Source organism: Gallus gallus, chromosome 7 (genome assembly GCF_016699485.2).
Source record: "Gallus gallus isolate bGalGal1 chromosome 7, bGalGal1.mat.broiler.GRCg7b, whole genome shotgun sequence".
In the NCBI taxonomy this organism is placed as follows: domain Eukaryota; kingdom Metazoa; phylum Chordata; class Aves; order Galliformes; family Phasianidae; genus Gallus; species Gallus gallus.
In genome coordinates, this window is record NC_052538.1 from 2,574,067 (window position 1) to 2,591,548 (window position 17,482).

The window sequence follows — 17,482 nt, forward strand, 5'->3', positions numbered from 1 at the left end:
TTTTTTCTCCCCCTCTATTGACTTGTTACTTAATCTTCTTTTCCTTTGTTTTCCCGTTCTAAGATACAAGCTATAATACTCAAACGGCACTGCCAGTAAACATATAAACAGACCTTTGTACAGAGGCCTTTTTAGTCTTTCTTCCCAGCAGCGCTGCTTTGACAGAGTTCTTTTTGTTCGCCCTTTGGCACTGGCTGTCCTGCTGCTGCCCAAGTCCTTCTGCAGTTACAGGAGACCCCACGAGCTCCCTGACCTGGTCCCAAAAGGTGCCTCCCAGCCTCTGTGTCAGACATGTTTTCAGCAACAAACACATCTTGAGCAACATGTACAAAATGCATAGCGGGATGCAAAATCAGAGATGTTGAAGGATGAATGCAAGTGCCATGCGTGTTGCATTTCATTTGGGGTTTTTTTTTTTTGCAAAGCTCAAAGAATGGCTCCCATGGGGAAGAAGCTGTTAATTAGGTATTTTGATCTCACATCCTTTGCCCAGGAAATGTGACAGTAATTACTGTGCACCATCACCTTTATCTGTTTAGAGACAGGAAAACATAAAGGGCTTCTGAAACTTTTCTCCTGTATGTTAGAAGTAACACAAGTGTCATTTTCTGGGGCACGTTATTGGAATGTTTCAGACATTCCTGGTATGTTGCTGGAGAGAACATAGGCAGAGGCAGCAGAGGCTCTTTGTGGCACTCTCAAAAGATGTTATTTTTACCATTCTCTGTTCAGCTTGCTGCAGAGATTCTCCTCAGATGTTCATTTTCTCTGCAGAGGACCGGGAATGAGGCCAGAGGAACTCTCTCTCTGATGCATCCCCCAGCTTCTCCCTGACTCTGGATATTCAGGAGCTACTGCAGACATGCTCGCTGTTGTCTCTGAAGGCTCTTCTGTGCCTGGCACTACCGGTCACTAACTCCATTAGGACACCCCATTTTCTCCAGCTGTAACCTCTCCAAGGGGCTGCCTCTGCCCTTCCACTTCTTCTTGGCACTTCAGAGATCAGTGGGGCAGTGACTGAAGTGCAGCAGTTGGAGCTGGAGGGGCTGGCTCCAGTTGCGGGCAGTGACGCTCAGGGAAGCTCAGCCTCCAGTCTCCTGCATTCCCAAAGCTCCTCTGAAAATGTCAGCCTCTGGTTCAGGTTTATGTATGAAAGCTGTCTTAAACCAGATGCAGAAATGCCATTGAAGTCAGCTGCTGCATCTGTGCCACGTCAGAGTCAAATCTGGCTAAGAGGCAGCATCGACCAGGTATGTCCTTTGTTTTCCCTGTTGTTTCTGATGCACCTCGGTGTTTTCTAGTTAGACTGTGAGCATCCTAAGAGAGAACTGCATAAGCAACTGTGCTTCCTTCAGCAGCGAGAGCCAAACACCAGTGTTGGTGTTGGCTTGGCAACCAGTGCTTGCGGTCAATACCAGCCTTTGAGAGGCACAGGGAGCAGCACGGCCACGCAGTGCAGTGGAGTGGCAGCTGCAGTGACATTGTTCCAGCTGCACTGGTAGCTCAGGCTGTGTGCCACCAGTGCTGCTCCTGAAGGTGCCTTTTGAAAACATCTGCAGGCATGCTTCAGGGGCTGCATGGCCAGGATTACTAAGGAAGGCTGAAGGTCCCATCAGATACAGTATGCTTCTCAGGAGAAAAGGTGCCACAAGGGTGTGGTGACAGGGCCAGAGTGGGTGACATTACCTTGTGCGGTGCTGGGCCACGACCTCTGGACTCAGCCCAGCTCTGTCCTGCATAGAGCTAGAGGCAGAGCGTGATAGCTCTTCTCTAAGTCCAAAGGGAAGCTGTGGGGGTGTCTGTTACCACAATGGAAGCCTGGGGGACCCTCAGGAGCACCGAGTGGCATTTGGCTGTGGGCAGTCTTTGTGACCGCAGCTGGATGATGGTATCGCTGCAGACCGTGACAACATATAATCTTCCTTTCTAATTTTGCTCTGAGAGCAGGAAGGTTTGGAGGAACGCTCATTAACAAACAAGTAAACCTTGTTCTGCAGAGACACGGCCCCTCTTGTTTGAGGCAGAGCTGAAGTGCCAACTTCCTCTCCAAAGTCACCTTGCAAAGGAAGCAGCAGGTTCTCAGGCAGCAGCCGGTGGGTGGACACTGTTGCCTCATATTGAGCCCCTCACTCTTTGTGCAGGCAGTTGTCAGCCTGCAGGGTCTTGCACACGGTGCACAAGAGCTAAAGTCATTAACCATTACCCCTCTCACTCACATGCTTTGCTGTTCCTTTCCTCCCACTTTTTCCATGGCTCAGTGCCCTGCCTGGCCTGGCTCCCCGCAGCCCCAGCAGCCAGGCGTCCCTCCTTGCCCCTGCAGACAGCTGTGTCCCAGCCTTGGCAGAGGGGAGGCAGGTACCAACACATCATTTACAGAAGTACGAGGCATGCAAACAGTCTGCTGCCACTACAGCAGGAGTGCCAGGTCTTACTGGCTCCTTTTTTCTGCGTTGCCATGCCAACTGGTCCCTGTGCTGAGTGAGATCTCTCTTTAAGCTCCGCTGAGAGAAAGTCTGTAGCCTGGGAGCTTATTTAGCATTCAGGAGTGCACAGCCTCTCTGTAACGGTTCTGAGCCACAGCCAGACTGACAAAGGAAAGGAGCATTTTTCTTTCTTGTTTTCCCTTTTCCTCCAGTGTTTGCTTCTCAAGGTTATGGGACATGGGGTAGATGGGGAGAGAGTCTGTGAGCACCATGCAGTGGGGCCTCACTGAAGCACAACTTCCATGGAAATGGAAGAGAAATACTAATTTAGGTGTATTTATGGTGCAAGATGTATCCATGTAAGAATTATATATATATATACATATATATATTTATGTGTGTGCAAATTTCTTGGTTTAATTAGCCCTGATTTTAATGCCCCGTATTAAAGTGGGAAGGCAAAGGCAATCTGGGTTTTAGTTCAAGCAAAGAGTTCAAATGAAAGATTAGAAGGAAGCTGGGGATAAAAACCCCATCTTTGTCTTCCCTGCTGATTGAAGCTGTGAGGTGAAATTACAGAGAAAGTCATCTCTTCTCATGCAACATTAACACCCCAGGTTAGGTCAGCAGAACCAGCGGTCTGTGCTAGGGTTTTAGCTTGGGTTTTTCCTGTTATGCACAGTTGCTGCTGCTCACTTTAAATCATAAAGATAATTAATACAGGTTTGCTTGCCTTTGCCAGCTGAAAGGATGGAAATCAGCCTAATGCAGCTGGCATTAGATGGTAAGTGAGCACCGATAATCCATCGCCTGTCTGCACCAGCTGTGAAAAGGTTGGTCTGGAAATTCAGAGCAAGACTCTGAGTGGGCTGCGAGCTGGTTCTGACTCCGTCACTTGTTCCTTGGGAGATGCTGAGCAAAACACTGACATTTTCCTGGGCCATTTTGCAGACTGGCTGCAGAGCAGAACCAGTGGTGCCTGGAAAGCTCATTTTGAGGTGATGGTTAGAAATGCAGTCTTGTTCTGGGGGTTTTGTTGTTAGTGAGGCGTTGCTTATGGCACGCAAAAAGTGCAGGAAATTCAAGGCACCCCAACTGTATAGACAAGATTATGGGCCCTTCTGTGCATGGAAAATACTTGAACTTTAATTACATTCAGTATATGGAAAATAACTATGATATATTGTTATCTCCAAAGCAGGAAAATCTGCTAACTGCTTTCCATGTTTTCACTCAGGACTAGATTAATACTTCACAGAAATCAAATTCACTTAGAGACAACGTACACTTTGGGGAGAGGAAAATAAACCCCAGGTATTCTGCTTTTTTTGTTCATATTTCTCTCCTTGAGACTAACTCACACAGCACACGACTGATTTGGCACAGCTCCCAGCAACCTGTGCAGCCTGCAGCAGTTACAGGGAGGCTTATTTGCAGCCTGATCCTCCTTCCATGCCACCGTATAGCTGGCAGGTCAGAGACGTAGCACAGAGGTGCAGAAGTACTGGTGCTGTATGGGTGCACCAGTCCTGCTGACTTAGCAAAGCTGTTTTCCTCCCTGTTCTTGAGAGTAGGAAACAACTTCAGCTGGGGCTGTTGTCTTTTACCCCAAATCAGGGGTCTCTGCCAAATCCAGGGCTATGCAACCTGTGCAGGTTGTTGGTGAACTGTGAAAGCAGCTGATCCTTTGCTGCTTTCTCTTCCTTTTGCTGCCAGGCTTTCTGTTTCAGAACATATAGTCCTTCCAAACAACTGCTCTGTCAGCTCTTTCTTTTTACCCTCTTTTCTCACTAGCATCGCCTCTGGCATTTTATTCCCACATTCTCTCTTTTGTACTCCCAGCTTTATCCCAACCACCCCATGCTGCCCCTCTCTGACCTTGAATTTCCACAGCCACCACTCCTTTTCTGTGCACTTGGGCTCTTTCTCTGCACGCAGACGTCTCCCAGTGGCTGCAGTGTCCTGGAGCCTGCTCTCAGCTGTCCCCGCAGCACCACAGCCAGGGATGTGCACATTCTGGGTACCCAAAGACAGAAAAAGTAGAAGTTAGTTCAGAAGGTGCACTGTGTGTGCGCATTCATGTGTATCTATCGCACCTCCCGTGTAGGAGTAGGTGCACATTTCTCTTTCCTCATCCCTTCGTGCAGTGATTGGTGTGTAGCTTCCAAGGTGCTCAGGCAGAGGACGGGAGAAAAGGTGAGTGGTGATGGGTCAGAGATGCCTGCTTGGAGGAAGCCCTGCACTCATTCTCCTGTGAGTACACAGCACTGCTCTTCACAGTTGGTGAGAGAGAGACGCTGGTCTGGATACAGGTGGGGCCAAGCTGCTGGTACGTGGCAGGGCTGGCTGGTTATCAGGGGGTGACCAGCAGTGTGAGCCCTAGGGTGAAAAGGGAGCCACATCCCTGTGATTTGTGCCTTACCAGCTCCCCTGATGGGATGAATCGCAACTGTTGCATTGACAGAGTGGCCTTCAGTCACAGTAGACCAGGCACAATTGGAAATTCCACTCAGCTAACATGAGTTATTGTTTTAATCTTCAGTTCAGCAGTGTTCATACTTTGTTGGTGTTTGTTCTGTTCGTTCTCTCTTCTATTTTAAAGATTGCAGAAAGCACTGTAAAAAGCACTTTAAAAAGGAGCTAAAAACAAACTGTAGGAGACATGTGACCTCCTGCTCTAATTGGCTGTGCATTGACTTCTGTGAGTTGTTCTCCCATTTATATTAAAAGCAAATTAGCTTTTAAAAGTGTGTTTATTTAAAATGTCAGCGTGTACTGAAGTCCAAAACAAATATTGATTTAAAAACCAGTTACCTGTTATGTGTATTTACTCAAAGGATTAAATGTCTGGTTCTTTGTTTTGAACCTGAAGTGGTTTCTTCCTACATGAGTTCTAGAGGGTTCATTTTTAGTGAAAAATAGATATAGCTGCTATTTATGTCCAGTGCTGCTTTTTGGGTGATGCCAAGTCCTGGGAAAGGCCACGAGGCCTCACTGCATTGCCCTGGCTGAGGGTCTTGCATTGACTGCTTCAGTATGGCACATCAGCTGTAATTGCATAGCTGATGTGCCAGACAAAACAGAAGCCGTTCACTTTTCCCACCTCTGGGTCGGCTGGGAAGTGCTGACGGCAGTAAATATTTTGTTCCAGACAGTATACTGAAGAAGATAGGACTCAGGGAATGCACAGAGAACAAGTATTTGCAGTAATGTGGGCTCGTTTTTGAAGCATTGCTTTATTGAACTGACATTTGTATGACTCATTTTAAACACCTTCCATCCTTAGGGTGTGTGTGTGTGTGTGTGTGCAGGAATGGATCCCTTGGTGCTTTTTTACAGCGGTTAGGCAGCATGACATGGCAGAGGGCTCTGCCTAACGTGTGTGTGGTTGGAGCTGGAGGACCGCTTAGTGCAGCTTTCAGGGTTGCTCCTGACTCGTGGCACAGATTTGTGTGCCTTAGAGATGTGGCCCGGAAGACACAGGCAGGGCAGCAGAGAGGTGATGTACCCAGCCAAGTTCCACTCCTGTGCCAGCTCTTTTCACCTGGTCTCTGTGGTGCCTCTTTCTCCAAAGGCAGTCCGAGTGTCCATACTTTTGGGGTTCAGTGTGTTGTACGGCTGCAGGTTTCTCTTTCTGTGAGACGTGCGCCTCTCCTGGCCTGTTCAGCTGGCTGGCTGCTGAGTCCTGCTGACTGAATTAATCTGTCGTATCCTCACTGATGCTACAGTAGCTTACAGCCAGTGAGTTTATTGGGGAAGCAATGCTTGTCAGTTGTGTTGTGGTTTCGTTTAATTTAAAAGCTGATGGTCCCATTATTTCCCTTCGTGCCTCCTGCCAATTACTGCTGATATTGCCAACATCCAGATCAAGGACCTACTTACAGCAAAATATTTGCACTCACCAAAGTCATTTGAGAGCAAATATTTGAATTCTGCAAAGCTGTGTTACTGCTTTTTTCTTCATTATTTGTGCTTTATATGACTTATTCGTACTGTTTTAATTGCTGCTGCGCATTTCTCTTTTAATCCGAGTGCAGAAGGCAGGACTTAGGGTTGTTATTCATCCCGTGATAAAGCCCAAGGTGTGCCTTCGTGTTTTCCATCAGAAGTGTCAGCAGGTGCAGCCCTGGTCCTATTGCACTGCTTCATCAGCCCCTTCGGCCTTGGGGCAGCTGAGCAGGAGGTCAGGACCCTCCCTGGAGGGGCTGTTGAATGCCTCTCAACAAATCCAATAGCTATTTTGTTTATATAGTCCGTCTGCACTGAGAATTGCAGTACCTGGGGGAGGGGGATGAGAAATCCGTAGGTCCTGTGTGCTTTTCAAATGGTCAAAGATAGCAAATGGCTACTTCGTGTCTTCCCTTTCTGCAGAAGTATCTTTGGGCTGCTTTGCCTTGCACAGCAGCACAGGTTTCCGTGCTTTTGTTGTTGACTGGATTCGCCGTGCCAACAATTAGTGCTGGTTACCTTGGAAACTGCTCTGCACCCTGCTGAGGATTTTGACGGGCACATTTTGACTGAAATTGCTTTGTTTTCCCAATTCTGCAAGCACACATGTAGCCAATCCTTTTGCTGTGCTCTGCCTGTGTTCCATTCCTAAGATGTAGCAAAATTAATGTAACGTATTATTTTATCCTTTCCAGCTGTTTGCATCTTTCTTTTTCTCCCTGTTTTAGCCTCAGTCCTCCAGGAGTGTCAATTGCCCTTTGCTTTAAACAAGCTCACTGTTAATTTTCACGATAGGGGTCTGAGGGGTGACTTTGTGAATGCATGTGCTGTTTTGACACGATTTTCAGCCTCCTGCTCTCCTTCCCGTCATCCCTTTCCTTCGCTTTTTTCCTGGAGCGTTTGTTGTGCTGTGTGGTTCCAGCATGTTAAACTTTGTTTATGCCCTAAACAAGCTCTGCTTTGCAGAGACCAGATGGCTTCCTCCATGGCTACCACGAACTCTGCTGCCAATGTAGTGGTGTGAGATAAAGCTACTGCTCGAAAGAGCAAGAGGTGGTGCTGTTCCTCTCTGGGAAGGTGGAATTATGGCAACGCCAGGGCAGCCACCTGCAAAGCAGGAAGGTGCTGTAAGCATCGCCCTGAAACCGGTCCTCAGATTGCGTGGGGGAATGAGGGAGGCGGAGAGGAGGTCCTGCTGGGTGGGGGCTGTCAGAGGCAGATATTGCAGCAGTGTCACATAGGCAGTCATGTTCACAGCACACTCATTTCCTCAACAGATTGTGCCTGAGGTTATGGTAGGCTGGGAGAAGAGAAAGTGCCCGAGGCTGAAGGAGAACAGTTACAAAGGGCATAACGGGAACAGACACACCACGCGTTGCTGCGGAGATCTGTCACAGATCTAATTTCAGCTCTTGCCATTGCAGTTTCTAAATATTTCTAACAGTTTTCTGGAAATATTTGGTGAAAGCTCAGACATTTTTAAAAGACTTCTGTGACCATCCGTACATCTGTCACTGGGGCTGGTGAATCTCCGTGTTAAAAAACTTAATGGACTGGAAAGGCTTCCTGGGAAATGAAAATGATGTAGGTAATGGATTCAGGTGCCGGTGGAGGCAGTCCGTCAACAACTGCAGCAGCATCAATAAGAAATGAAGGAGGGCTTTGAAATGACATCTTGGCCTTCCACAGGCTCCGATCCCAGATCTTTGGCCCTGCTGGAGCCATCCTCTGGTCTTTAACCGTGCTTATACAGACCCTGTGTCCCTGAGTTGTCTGTGGGGCAAGGAGACTCCAGATGTCCCGCTTTGGTGCGCTAGGGGCTGGGCTTTATCACACCTAGGGGAATAATTGTGCTTGCTTCTAAGGCCAGGAGCAGAAGGTGCTCACTGGTTTGAGTTTTAATTTTGGCTACAGTTAACACAGCAGACAAGATCGATGTATGCTGTCAGCATAGCACGGTCCTCTCATCCCTGCCAGAGAACGGCCACAGCACGGTTAGCAACCAGACAAACGTGAGCTGGCAGCCCCATCAGAGCATGGTCTGAAGTGACAGCCTGTAGGAGAGAGGTAGAAGTGCCGTCCCTATGCCGTTTAGCTCCTGCAGTGTCTCCTCTCACTATGGAAATCATATCTGAGGGCCACCTGGGCTTTTGGGTACCACGCTCCCTGCAACCAGACTGGGAGGCTCAGTCTGTGTCCTATAAGCAGCTGGCATCTTGGTAAAAAGAAACAGCCCCGCTACTGGTCTTCTATCGTTCTGGAGTTGTATGTGAAGCCAAGGTCTGCACTGCCTTTAAGAAATATACATTTGTTGTTACTTGTCATTTGTTAGTGCTGTTTTTGAAGGCACCAAGCAGAGGCAATAGAATGTCTACCTGGCTAAAGAGAGAGAAAAATTAAACATTACACTCAAAGCTCTCTGCAAAGCTTTTAGGCTGTGAAGAATTTGCCTGGCATCCAGGCTGGCTAACTCTCCTTTTTCTTTTTTTTTTTTTTGTTCTTTATCATTAGGCTTCCTTGAACTTTAACTGAACCATAAGGAAACTATGAAGAGTCTCAATAGCTGCCCTGTGAGGATTTGACTTACCCATTGGATCTGCTATTTATAGTGTCCATTAGTACAAAAATGTCTGTCCTTTTGCAGCAGTCATGTATAGCAAAAACACTGCTGTTCTGGTGAACTGCCTGTGCCTCCTGTGTCACCCAAAATATCCATCAACAGAGCGCTCAAAGTGAGCCTTTCTTGATTTTAAAATAGAAAAAAAAACCTAACAACCCTGAGGCCATTTATATTTTTTATTTATGTATTTTCATAGTCTGAAATTACCATTTTTCAGGAGGCACCGTTTTACCTCCAGCTGCATCTCCCTGTTCAACATAATGTGTGTCCCAGGCAAATTAAATCAGGAAGAGAGCTGAGAGGGCAGAAGCTGTCTTACAGCCTTGGAGGGCCCATCTGCACCCCAGAATCAGGCTGGATGTAAACAAGTATAGATTTGTAACAAAAAAAAAAGATGATTTTTAGTGGAGATTTGTCCTAACTTGCTGGGAAGAAGCTTGTGGTAGTTTGGGTGACAGAGGGCAGGTGGCCAGGTGGGTTTCCTCTGGATACACTCCAAGCTACTAAATATGGTTTATGTTTGGATATTGTTTCTGGGAAAATTAATTGGAGCCTTTTCTTATAATTTTCATATGCAAATAAGCTTAAAAATTGATTTTCACAACTCTTCCCAATTGTATCAGCGCAGACTTGATGATGTTACTTCTGTTGGTGTCGTAGTTAGTAGATTGGCATGGAAGTTTGGACAGAAGGGTCGCATTGCATCGCGTGAAGTGTAGTGGCATCAGCACAGGGTCTTTCAGAGCCACAGTATTCCCGGCAAAGCTCTGTGCCCTTCTCCATCCTTACCAAAGCTGTCAGGGCAGCGTTCCGTCATATTCTCAAAAGAACAGAATCTGAGCAGGGAAACGCTACATGTTGAAGGAAAGGCTGACTTCCTACCTGCATGTCCTGCCATGCAAGGTGCTGCAGCTCAGGTTGTGAGGTGCAGTGTGAGACAGAGATCCAGATGTCTCTGGAGTCTGGAGAATTCATCCCCCCGCTTTTTACCTGTATTGTTTGTGCTTTGCAGTCTGTGTGTGCCTCACAGCATGGGGAATTGTCAGGACGTGTAAGGATTTCAAGGCACTGCTTGTGTCCAGTCCACCGTTGCATGATATCAGCACCATGTAACAATCTGAGAGGGTTTGTGAAGCATCATCTCTTCCATGTTCCTCACTACAGAGGTGCAGAGGAACATGTCCAGCATCCAGCAAGCGTGGAAGTGGGAAAAATTGTAGAACTCGAAAATGAGATACAGGAGCCTAAAATGCAACTGGGAAGACTGATGGGTTTTAAATCAGCATCACTGCTCTTTGGTCCTTCTGACTGTAGCCACATGCATGACTTGATTGTGGGGCTTGGTTCAATCTACAGAACAAAGTGGTGTTTCACGTAACACGCTGAGAGCATGTTGTTGACTAGAGGGCCAGAGAAGCAGGGCTGCCATGCCTAGTCTGCTGATATAGGCGTCTGTATCACGTAGTCTCTTTCATAAATATATTGAGCTCCATCTCAAAGTCAGATGATGTTTTTCCTTCTATGGGAAAGAATGCCAGAGCTTCATGCAAAACATCTTCTGATTTCAAGTCTGATTTATCCTTGATCATTTATCTAGTCAATTTATCCTTGGTTTTCCTCATCTATTCTTGGGTGAGCAGTTTTTAAAAATCAGCTTATTTTCTCATTGCTTGGTGGTGGTTCTGACACATTCATCCATCAGCTCTCGGTATTGGCTGCAGCCAATAATACTGTGTTGTAGTCCCTGCCCTCCTGGCAGCCATTCAAGAGGGAAGTGAATTGTAGGATATAAATACCAACAATTATGAAAGTTTTTTGCCAGCGGGTTGTTTTTTTAATATCTGATTACATACTCAGTTTGTTCAAAAAGGAGATTAACGGAGCATTTTGTTTTTAGATGAGCATGACCGTGAAAGTCCAGTAACTTGCATCCATGCTTCTTGGGGAGAAAATGTGGCTTTTCTGAAGCACAAATGAAGAGGATTAACTTTGCATTAAAAATGCTGAGGAATTCTGCCAGAGTGCTCATAGTGAGGTGAAGTCACTATTAATCTAATGGACAGCGTCCCTTGTTAGGGTGGTTGCTGTAAAGTTACAAGTAGGGCATTGATTTAAATATACTTCCCCTTCCCTTGCCTGGAGGGAGCGGTAATGGATGAACAGAGAGCTTTTATTTCTGCCCCCAGGGATGGTGTTTAATGGGGGCTCTGCGAGTGCAGAACAGGACTGTTGCCATCTGCAGTGGGGTGGAGCAGTGCTGAGCGATTCCTTGCTGGAATCCTTGCAATGTCCTCCCTGGATGTGTTGCACGTTGCCAGCCATGGGGACAAGCAAAGTAGTGCAGGTCTTGGGGCACCCAGCAGCATGGAGCACACAGCAACCGCAGCGGCCCTCCTTGTGCTCCCCTTCCCTGCCCAAGCACTAGCAGCAGCTGGGAGCAAACCAGTATCCCAGACCAAGGCCTGCAAGTCCATCCTGCATCATGGATGTTATCTTCTGCAGTTCATTTGTGTGGTATTCAGCACTACTGGTTAAATAAAACTTTATGTTGCAGTCTTAAAAGGGACGAGGAGCCCAAAATACACGTTTTAATCATATTGAAATATTTGGCTCTTCTGTTTCAAGTCCCACATCAGCATATCCTTAGATGTGCAAGTGCCTTTAATGCATATTAACTATGTGCTGATGGAGAGGAAATATCATCCTTAGTACAAGTAAGAATACAGCTAACTCCATACATAAAATGTCAAGAAATCCAATTACTCAAGTGATTGTGCTACTACAGTTTGAAAACAGTACATAAAGAAAAAAAATAAAATTGCAAGACATTCTATAAATGATCACTGTAACATTTTGCTGTTGTTGCACATTGTACCCAACAGACCGAAGTAAGAACATTTCATAGTGCTGCTTTGTACATCTTACTGCAGAGGCTGGAGTCCTGGTCATTATACACGCTCAGCTTTTCCATGGAGGTCTTTTGAATATCTTGTCCTTCTATTTCATTTTTAATGGTTTGCTTTTATTTCAGGAAAATATTGCTGTCTAGAAAATGCTTTAAGTCAGTCTCCATTTTTTATACTTTGTTTAATCTTTATAATTTTTGAGAAATCCTTCTCATTATCATGCTTTTCTTTGTTTTGTTTTTTTATCTTCTCTTTTTTTCTGCTGCCACAGAAGAAGTGTCTGCAAGGATAGTACAAGTAGTAACAGCTGAAGCTGTAGCAGTCCTGAAAGGTGAACAGGAGAAAGAAGCTCAGCACAAAGATCAGCCTGGACCACTACCTATAGGTAAAACAAGAAGAAGAATGTTCAAAGTATCCTTGAATCTGCAAAGGTTGTATATACATATATTTAAAAACAAACAACACAGCTGCGTATTCATGTAGGTCATAGCCATGGGTAAGCTACCGCACCACGCAATACTGTCACCCTTACTACCTCAGTTCTTCATTCCTCTTTGGCAGTCTCATTCACCGTGTGCCCATAAGAGCAGCTTTCCACCTATCTCCTGAGCAGTGCAGCTACAACTATAGTTGGTGGAGGCGGTATTGCTTGGTGGACCAAGCAGCACTGAGAGCCCCTTTATGTTCAGCTGTTGGAGAGGAGGATTGATGTCTGAAGAGACAAAGATTAGGGGAGAGGCATATAAAAGGAGTGAGATTTTGCTCATTGATGACAGCCACTCCAGAATGTGGAAGATGAGCTTCTTGACAAGACACAGAGAAGAATAGGGAACCCAGGGTGAGAGTGGGAGAGGAGACAGCAGTCATCAGTGTGATGCAGAGGGAGTGACACCAGGGGGAAGCGGAAGCAAGTGCGGTTCTCCAGACTGGGAGTGGTCCAAAATGCAACTGTATGTATACATAAGTAACTATAGAGCCATCTGTAGGTGCAGTGCTTCTTCACTGCCAGAAAACTTCCGCAGTTGCCCAGAGCATGTACGCAAACACCAGAGCAAGACCAAACACTGTCCTGGAGTGAGGAACGTCTTACAGGCCTGCCCCTGGGATTAGTCTTGCTGAGATTGTGTATATTGTGATCAAATCAAAATAACACCTTGTGGTATTTTCCCCACAGGCATTCCACTTTACTTGGTACAGTGGCTGGACCCTGCTTAGGAATGAATTAAAGTCAACGAGTAAACATTTGTTGTAAATTTGATTCCCTAGGTGTTTTGCTTCATGGGATTAATTTTGAGCTGGAGCAGAGTGATGTGTGTCTCAGTAATTCCCTTCTTTGCAGAGACTCAATATTACATGAAAGATCCCAGTTCCACAAAACACTTAATACATATTTAAGTATGTAGTGCTTCGCTGTGGCCTTCGTGAGGCAAAACGAGTAATCAGTTACATGTAGTTAGGTAAAACACCTCAAACATGGTAAGAAGTACTTCCTCAGTTAGCACATACTGGTGTTACAGTTCCTGTGGTCAATCACTGTTAGATAAATTCAGCTGCAATGGGAATGTAGTGAAGATAGAAATACTCTGTCCCTGGGCAAGCAAATCGGAAGGGCAAGTCACATAGGGGTTTCTTTCGAGCCACTCTGGCATCGAGAGAAAGAAGGCCAGGAAAATTCTTCTGGGCCTCTGAAAGTGACCTTTCCATCCTTGGGAAGAAGCCATGAGTTATGGACTGGGATCTGCTTGCTGGGACTTGCCATTTATATAGCACGGATCAGTTAACAGACTTGTTACTTTTTTTCTTCTTTTCTTTCAAAACATGATTCAAGTCACAGTAGAGGGTTTGGTTTAAAAACAAATCTCAACATGATTCGTATGAAATCAGATGCAGAGATTATGTTGAATTCATTTAAGCAGGAGCTTGTTCAGGATTTTATCATACTTCTATTGAAATTAATGAAAAAACATCATCTGGTTTCAGCACACAGACTCATGACTGGAAATGAATTTAAATAACCTAAGTGAAGCTTAGACTTCACAGCATCTCGCTCAGCTCAGTTGTTAGTAGGTCACAGCTGACATAAGTTCCCTGTGCTGATGTCTTTTGTATTTAGACAAGGAGTATTTGCATACGTTCTGCAATTAACTTTGAACTCAGCAGAAGAAAAATAAAATAAAAAACTGGTTGAAAAGTGTTTTGTGTTCATGTGCTCAAGGTAAACTGAAAAGATTGGATGCCAGTTTCTCACTGTTACAGTTAATCAACCTGAATTCATAAAATCACTCCTGCACAGATGCTTTATTGTTGTTGCCTTGAGTGACTGAAGGCTAAGTGCAATACTGATCCAAAAGATAATTTCATACTTCATTTTTTGTGTTGTGCTCTTTGACCAGAATTTTGAAAACAATGCATTTCATCTAAGAAAACAAATCTTTTTAATACAGCTTTAACAATCCAGGTATTCTGAAAGGTCCTCCTGCAGATCCCTGGTGTGCAAGTCCCCACCCGCTAATTCTCCCAGCTGGGCAGCGCAGGCTGACTGCAGCCTGCATCAAGCATTGGTCTCCCGGGAATTAATTGCTGTATCTTGTGTCCATTGTTTGATTTCCAGCAGTCGAAGAGTCAGCCAACCTGCCTCCTTCCCCACCTCCATCGCCAGCTTCTGAGCAGACTGGAGCTCTGGAGGAAGGTAAGGGTCTCCTGGACGTTGTAGTGTACAGCTGCCAGCAGAGGGATGAGACATGAATCTAAAGCAAGGGGGAATCAGGAAGCGGAGATACTTCCTTCAGCTTCATGTGGAAAGATAAGGCATTCCCCAGCAGTAACTCCCCATCTGCAAGCCAACTGCAGTGCATGGATGAGGTAGACACATATGCACAGAGGTAACTGGCAGGATATGTTAAGTACATCCATACTGAAGAAAAAAAGATGGTGATGCTAACTAACCCTTTTATCTGTCACATGTAATATTGGCCAAGATGTCTGCTATCCCAGTGTGGTCACCAAAACTGATTCAGTATGGGTAATTAATGTTTTCCTAGGGTTCTTTTGTCTGGATTCTGTTTTGTTTTGTTTTTATTCACCATTAGCTTTGTATTTGGAATCTTAAATGCATGAAAGTAAGGAGATTGAGAGTTGGATCGTTCTTCTGATCTTCAACCTGTGATTCCTGCTTCAAGGTCTGCATGCAGCGGGGTTTGTACACGTAGTGCAGGAGCCAAATTCTAGTCTCACAAAGACAATTTCTCTTGTCTGCACAACAAATAGTCTCCATAGCCCATGATCTCTGCTTTTCCCTTCATTTGCTGAACAAACGTTGTTAGTATTTTAACACAGAGACTCTATTAACTTTGCAAGTGGATGGCTCCTACTTCATATGCTAACATAGATTATCAAGACACTGCAATTAGGCATGTTCAATCCTCCAGTCATTTCGGAGGTAATACAGTTACAGCTTGTGTTAACAACATTTGGCAGTCCACTGTACTGGGAATACAACATGGATATATGGTCAGTAACCAGTATGAAAAATTTGATTCATCGGGTGGTGGTTTTGTTGTGCTGGTTTTGTGTGTGTGTGTGTGTGTATTTTGAAAAACTAGCACAACAGTTCTCATATCAAAATGACTAACTGAGAAGGAAGCTAGTAGAGTGTTAGCAAGGCTTTTAGAATTGTTATCAAGGTTTTCACCACTTCTTTTCCTTTTTTTGTAGAGTTTACTTGAGTAGCTTTGCATATGCTTTTTGATTTTTTCATATCACAATAAAGGCCCTGTTCTGCTTCAGGCAAATGTTAGTGCTCTTCCATTACTCTTCTATTAGGATTAGCTTTAAGTACTATTTCTATTAATGATATTATTTGCATATATTTTAGGGTTTTATAAAGCAATCACATTGATTAATTGTCAGAAGATTAAAAATTGTCCCCCAAGGAAGTGGACACCATCTTGCAAGTTGTACTAGCAGAAGGTGGCAAAACGTAGCCCATGCTAAATAGCACAATGGTATTGTCCTGGATAGTGTTGTTCAGAGCTGGGTGTATGTCTCAGTACATCACTCAGTGTCACTGTTTTTCTTCTTCTTTGCATGTAGAATTGAGTTAATATAGTAGCACTTACTGTTGCATTTTCCCCAGATGTCAACATTGTCAATTTTCAGCGTAGTTAGTGGGCTAGAAGAAACAACGCTTTGTGTTCTGCTCTGCGTTGGAAGTTGTAGTCCTCATTTTCCATGGGTCAGTTGAGTTTTGATGACCTAGAGGAGCCAGTTCTATCATTTTGATTCAGGCAAAGCTCCCATTTGGAAGAGTTTACCTTAGTGGGTTTTGACCCAATTTGTACTGTACTTGTTTAAACCTTTGGTTCCATATGCCATCTGGCTCTCCATCCGCATGCACCTTTACATTGTCTGTCTTTCTACTCAGAAGAATACAATTTATAAATGTATTCAGTTCTAAAGTTGTTGAAGAAGAAAAAGGTCAGTATTTGGTGTGTGTATCTAACTCAGGCTTCCCTTTTTTTTGTTTTCTCTAAGCATTTTCCTAGTGCACTTGTCAGTGTGTGTTGCATTGCTTTGAATTCAGAAGAGGCTTCCTTCAGTCATAGTAGGAAGGAAATCACTGTTGTAGACATGACAAAGGTGGATGTGGCCAGCCATGCAGCAAACACAAATTATTAAAAAAAAAAAAAAGGTAGAAAAGACAAAGAGGTTTGTGGGTCAAGTGTATTTCATGAGAGAAGGGAGTCAGTGGATGTAGGTTTCTTCCTTTCGTTTGGCTGCAAAAAACCATTTCGATGAGCCTGTCCCTTTTTACTGCTGCAGAAGGTAAGATAACTAATTTGCCCTATTGACATTATTTCATTTACTTCACCTATTGTAACATATTTTTGCTCAGGAAATTAAATTTTCGCTGGCACTGTCTGATCCTTTTATCAGTTGTATCTGGTCATGCAGGACTGATGTGGTGTTCTCTTGCCAACCTGGCATTTCTTTTGTGCTCTGTGCCTTTTGACAATGGTCTGCAATATCTTCATGTAAAAATTCTTCTAAATGTTACAAGATAGGAGCATGCCTTGAGGGACTGCCTTCCATTTTGAAATAAGCATTTCAGGATATGCATTATATATCAAATAACAATATTTAGCAAACTGAAAGTAACCATATGTCCTATAAGAAAGGATCTATGTACGGTAATAATTATCTAATGAAAGGCATTTTTTAAATATACCTGCAAGCTAAAGCTGAATTAGCCTTTGTGAGAAGTGATTTTTATCTTGGACTTCACAATACAGTGGGAATTCTTCCTGTGCTTTAGATGAAAACTATTAGAAGGGACTAAAATAGCAAAGGAGTTTTTTGTTGTTGTTGTTGTTGCATTAATAAAAGCATATTTCTCTTTAAAGATTTCATGGTCATGTTAGTGAAATTTTCTGCAGTAAGCTTGAAAATATCTTTAACAAAACTGAAAAAAGATGTAGATCTGTGATAGCCACAGACATAATGGTTCCAATTTGACTTTGCAGTGATTTTGGCCCATTACAGTAGTGTGTATTTGAGCATTTGTAATGTTCAGTCCTGTTGTGTTA

General features: G+C 44.4%; 1 protein-coding gene across 50 annotated transcripts in view; it reads left to right on the forward strand.

Moving 5' to 3' along the window:
- MAP2 (microtubule associated protein 2) overlaps window positions 1-17,482 on the forward strand; it is a 191,797-nt gene that overhangs the window by 132,737 nt on the left and 41,578 nt on the right. For 34 of the 50 annotated variants that reach the window (XM_015289316.4, XM_015289335.4, XM_025152487.3 and 31 more), the window contains 2 exons: window positions 12,169-12,282; window positions 14,509-14,586. In XM_015289316.4, coding sequence (XP_015144802.2) covers window positions 12,169-12,282; window positions 14,509-14,586 — 192 coding nt within the window. The remainder of the gene's footprint in view (window positions 1-12,168; window positions 12,283-14,508; window positions 14,587-17,482) is intronic. The other 16 variants (XM_015289336.4, XM_015289338.4, XM_040704124.2 and 13 more) reach the window with 2 other exon arrangements.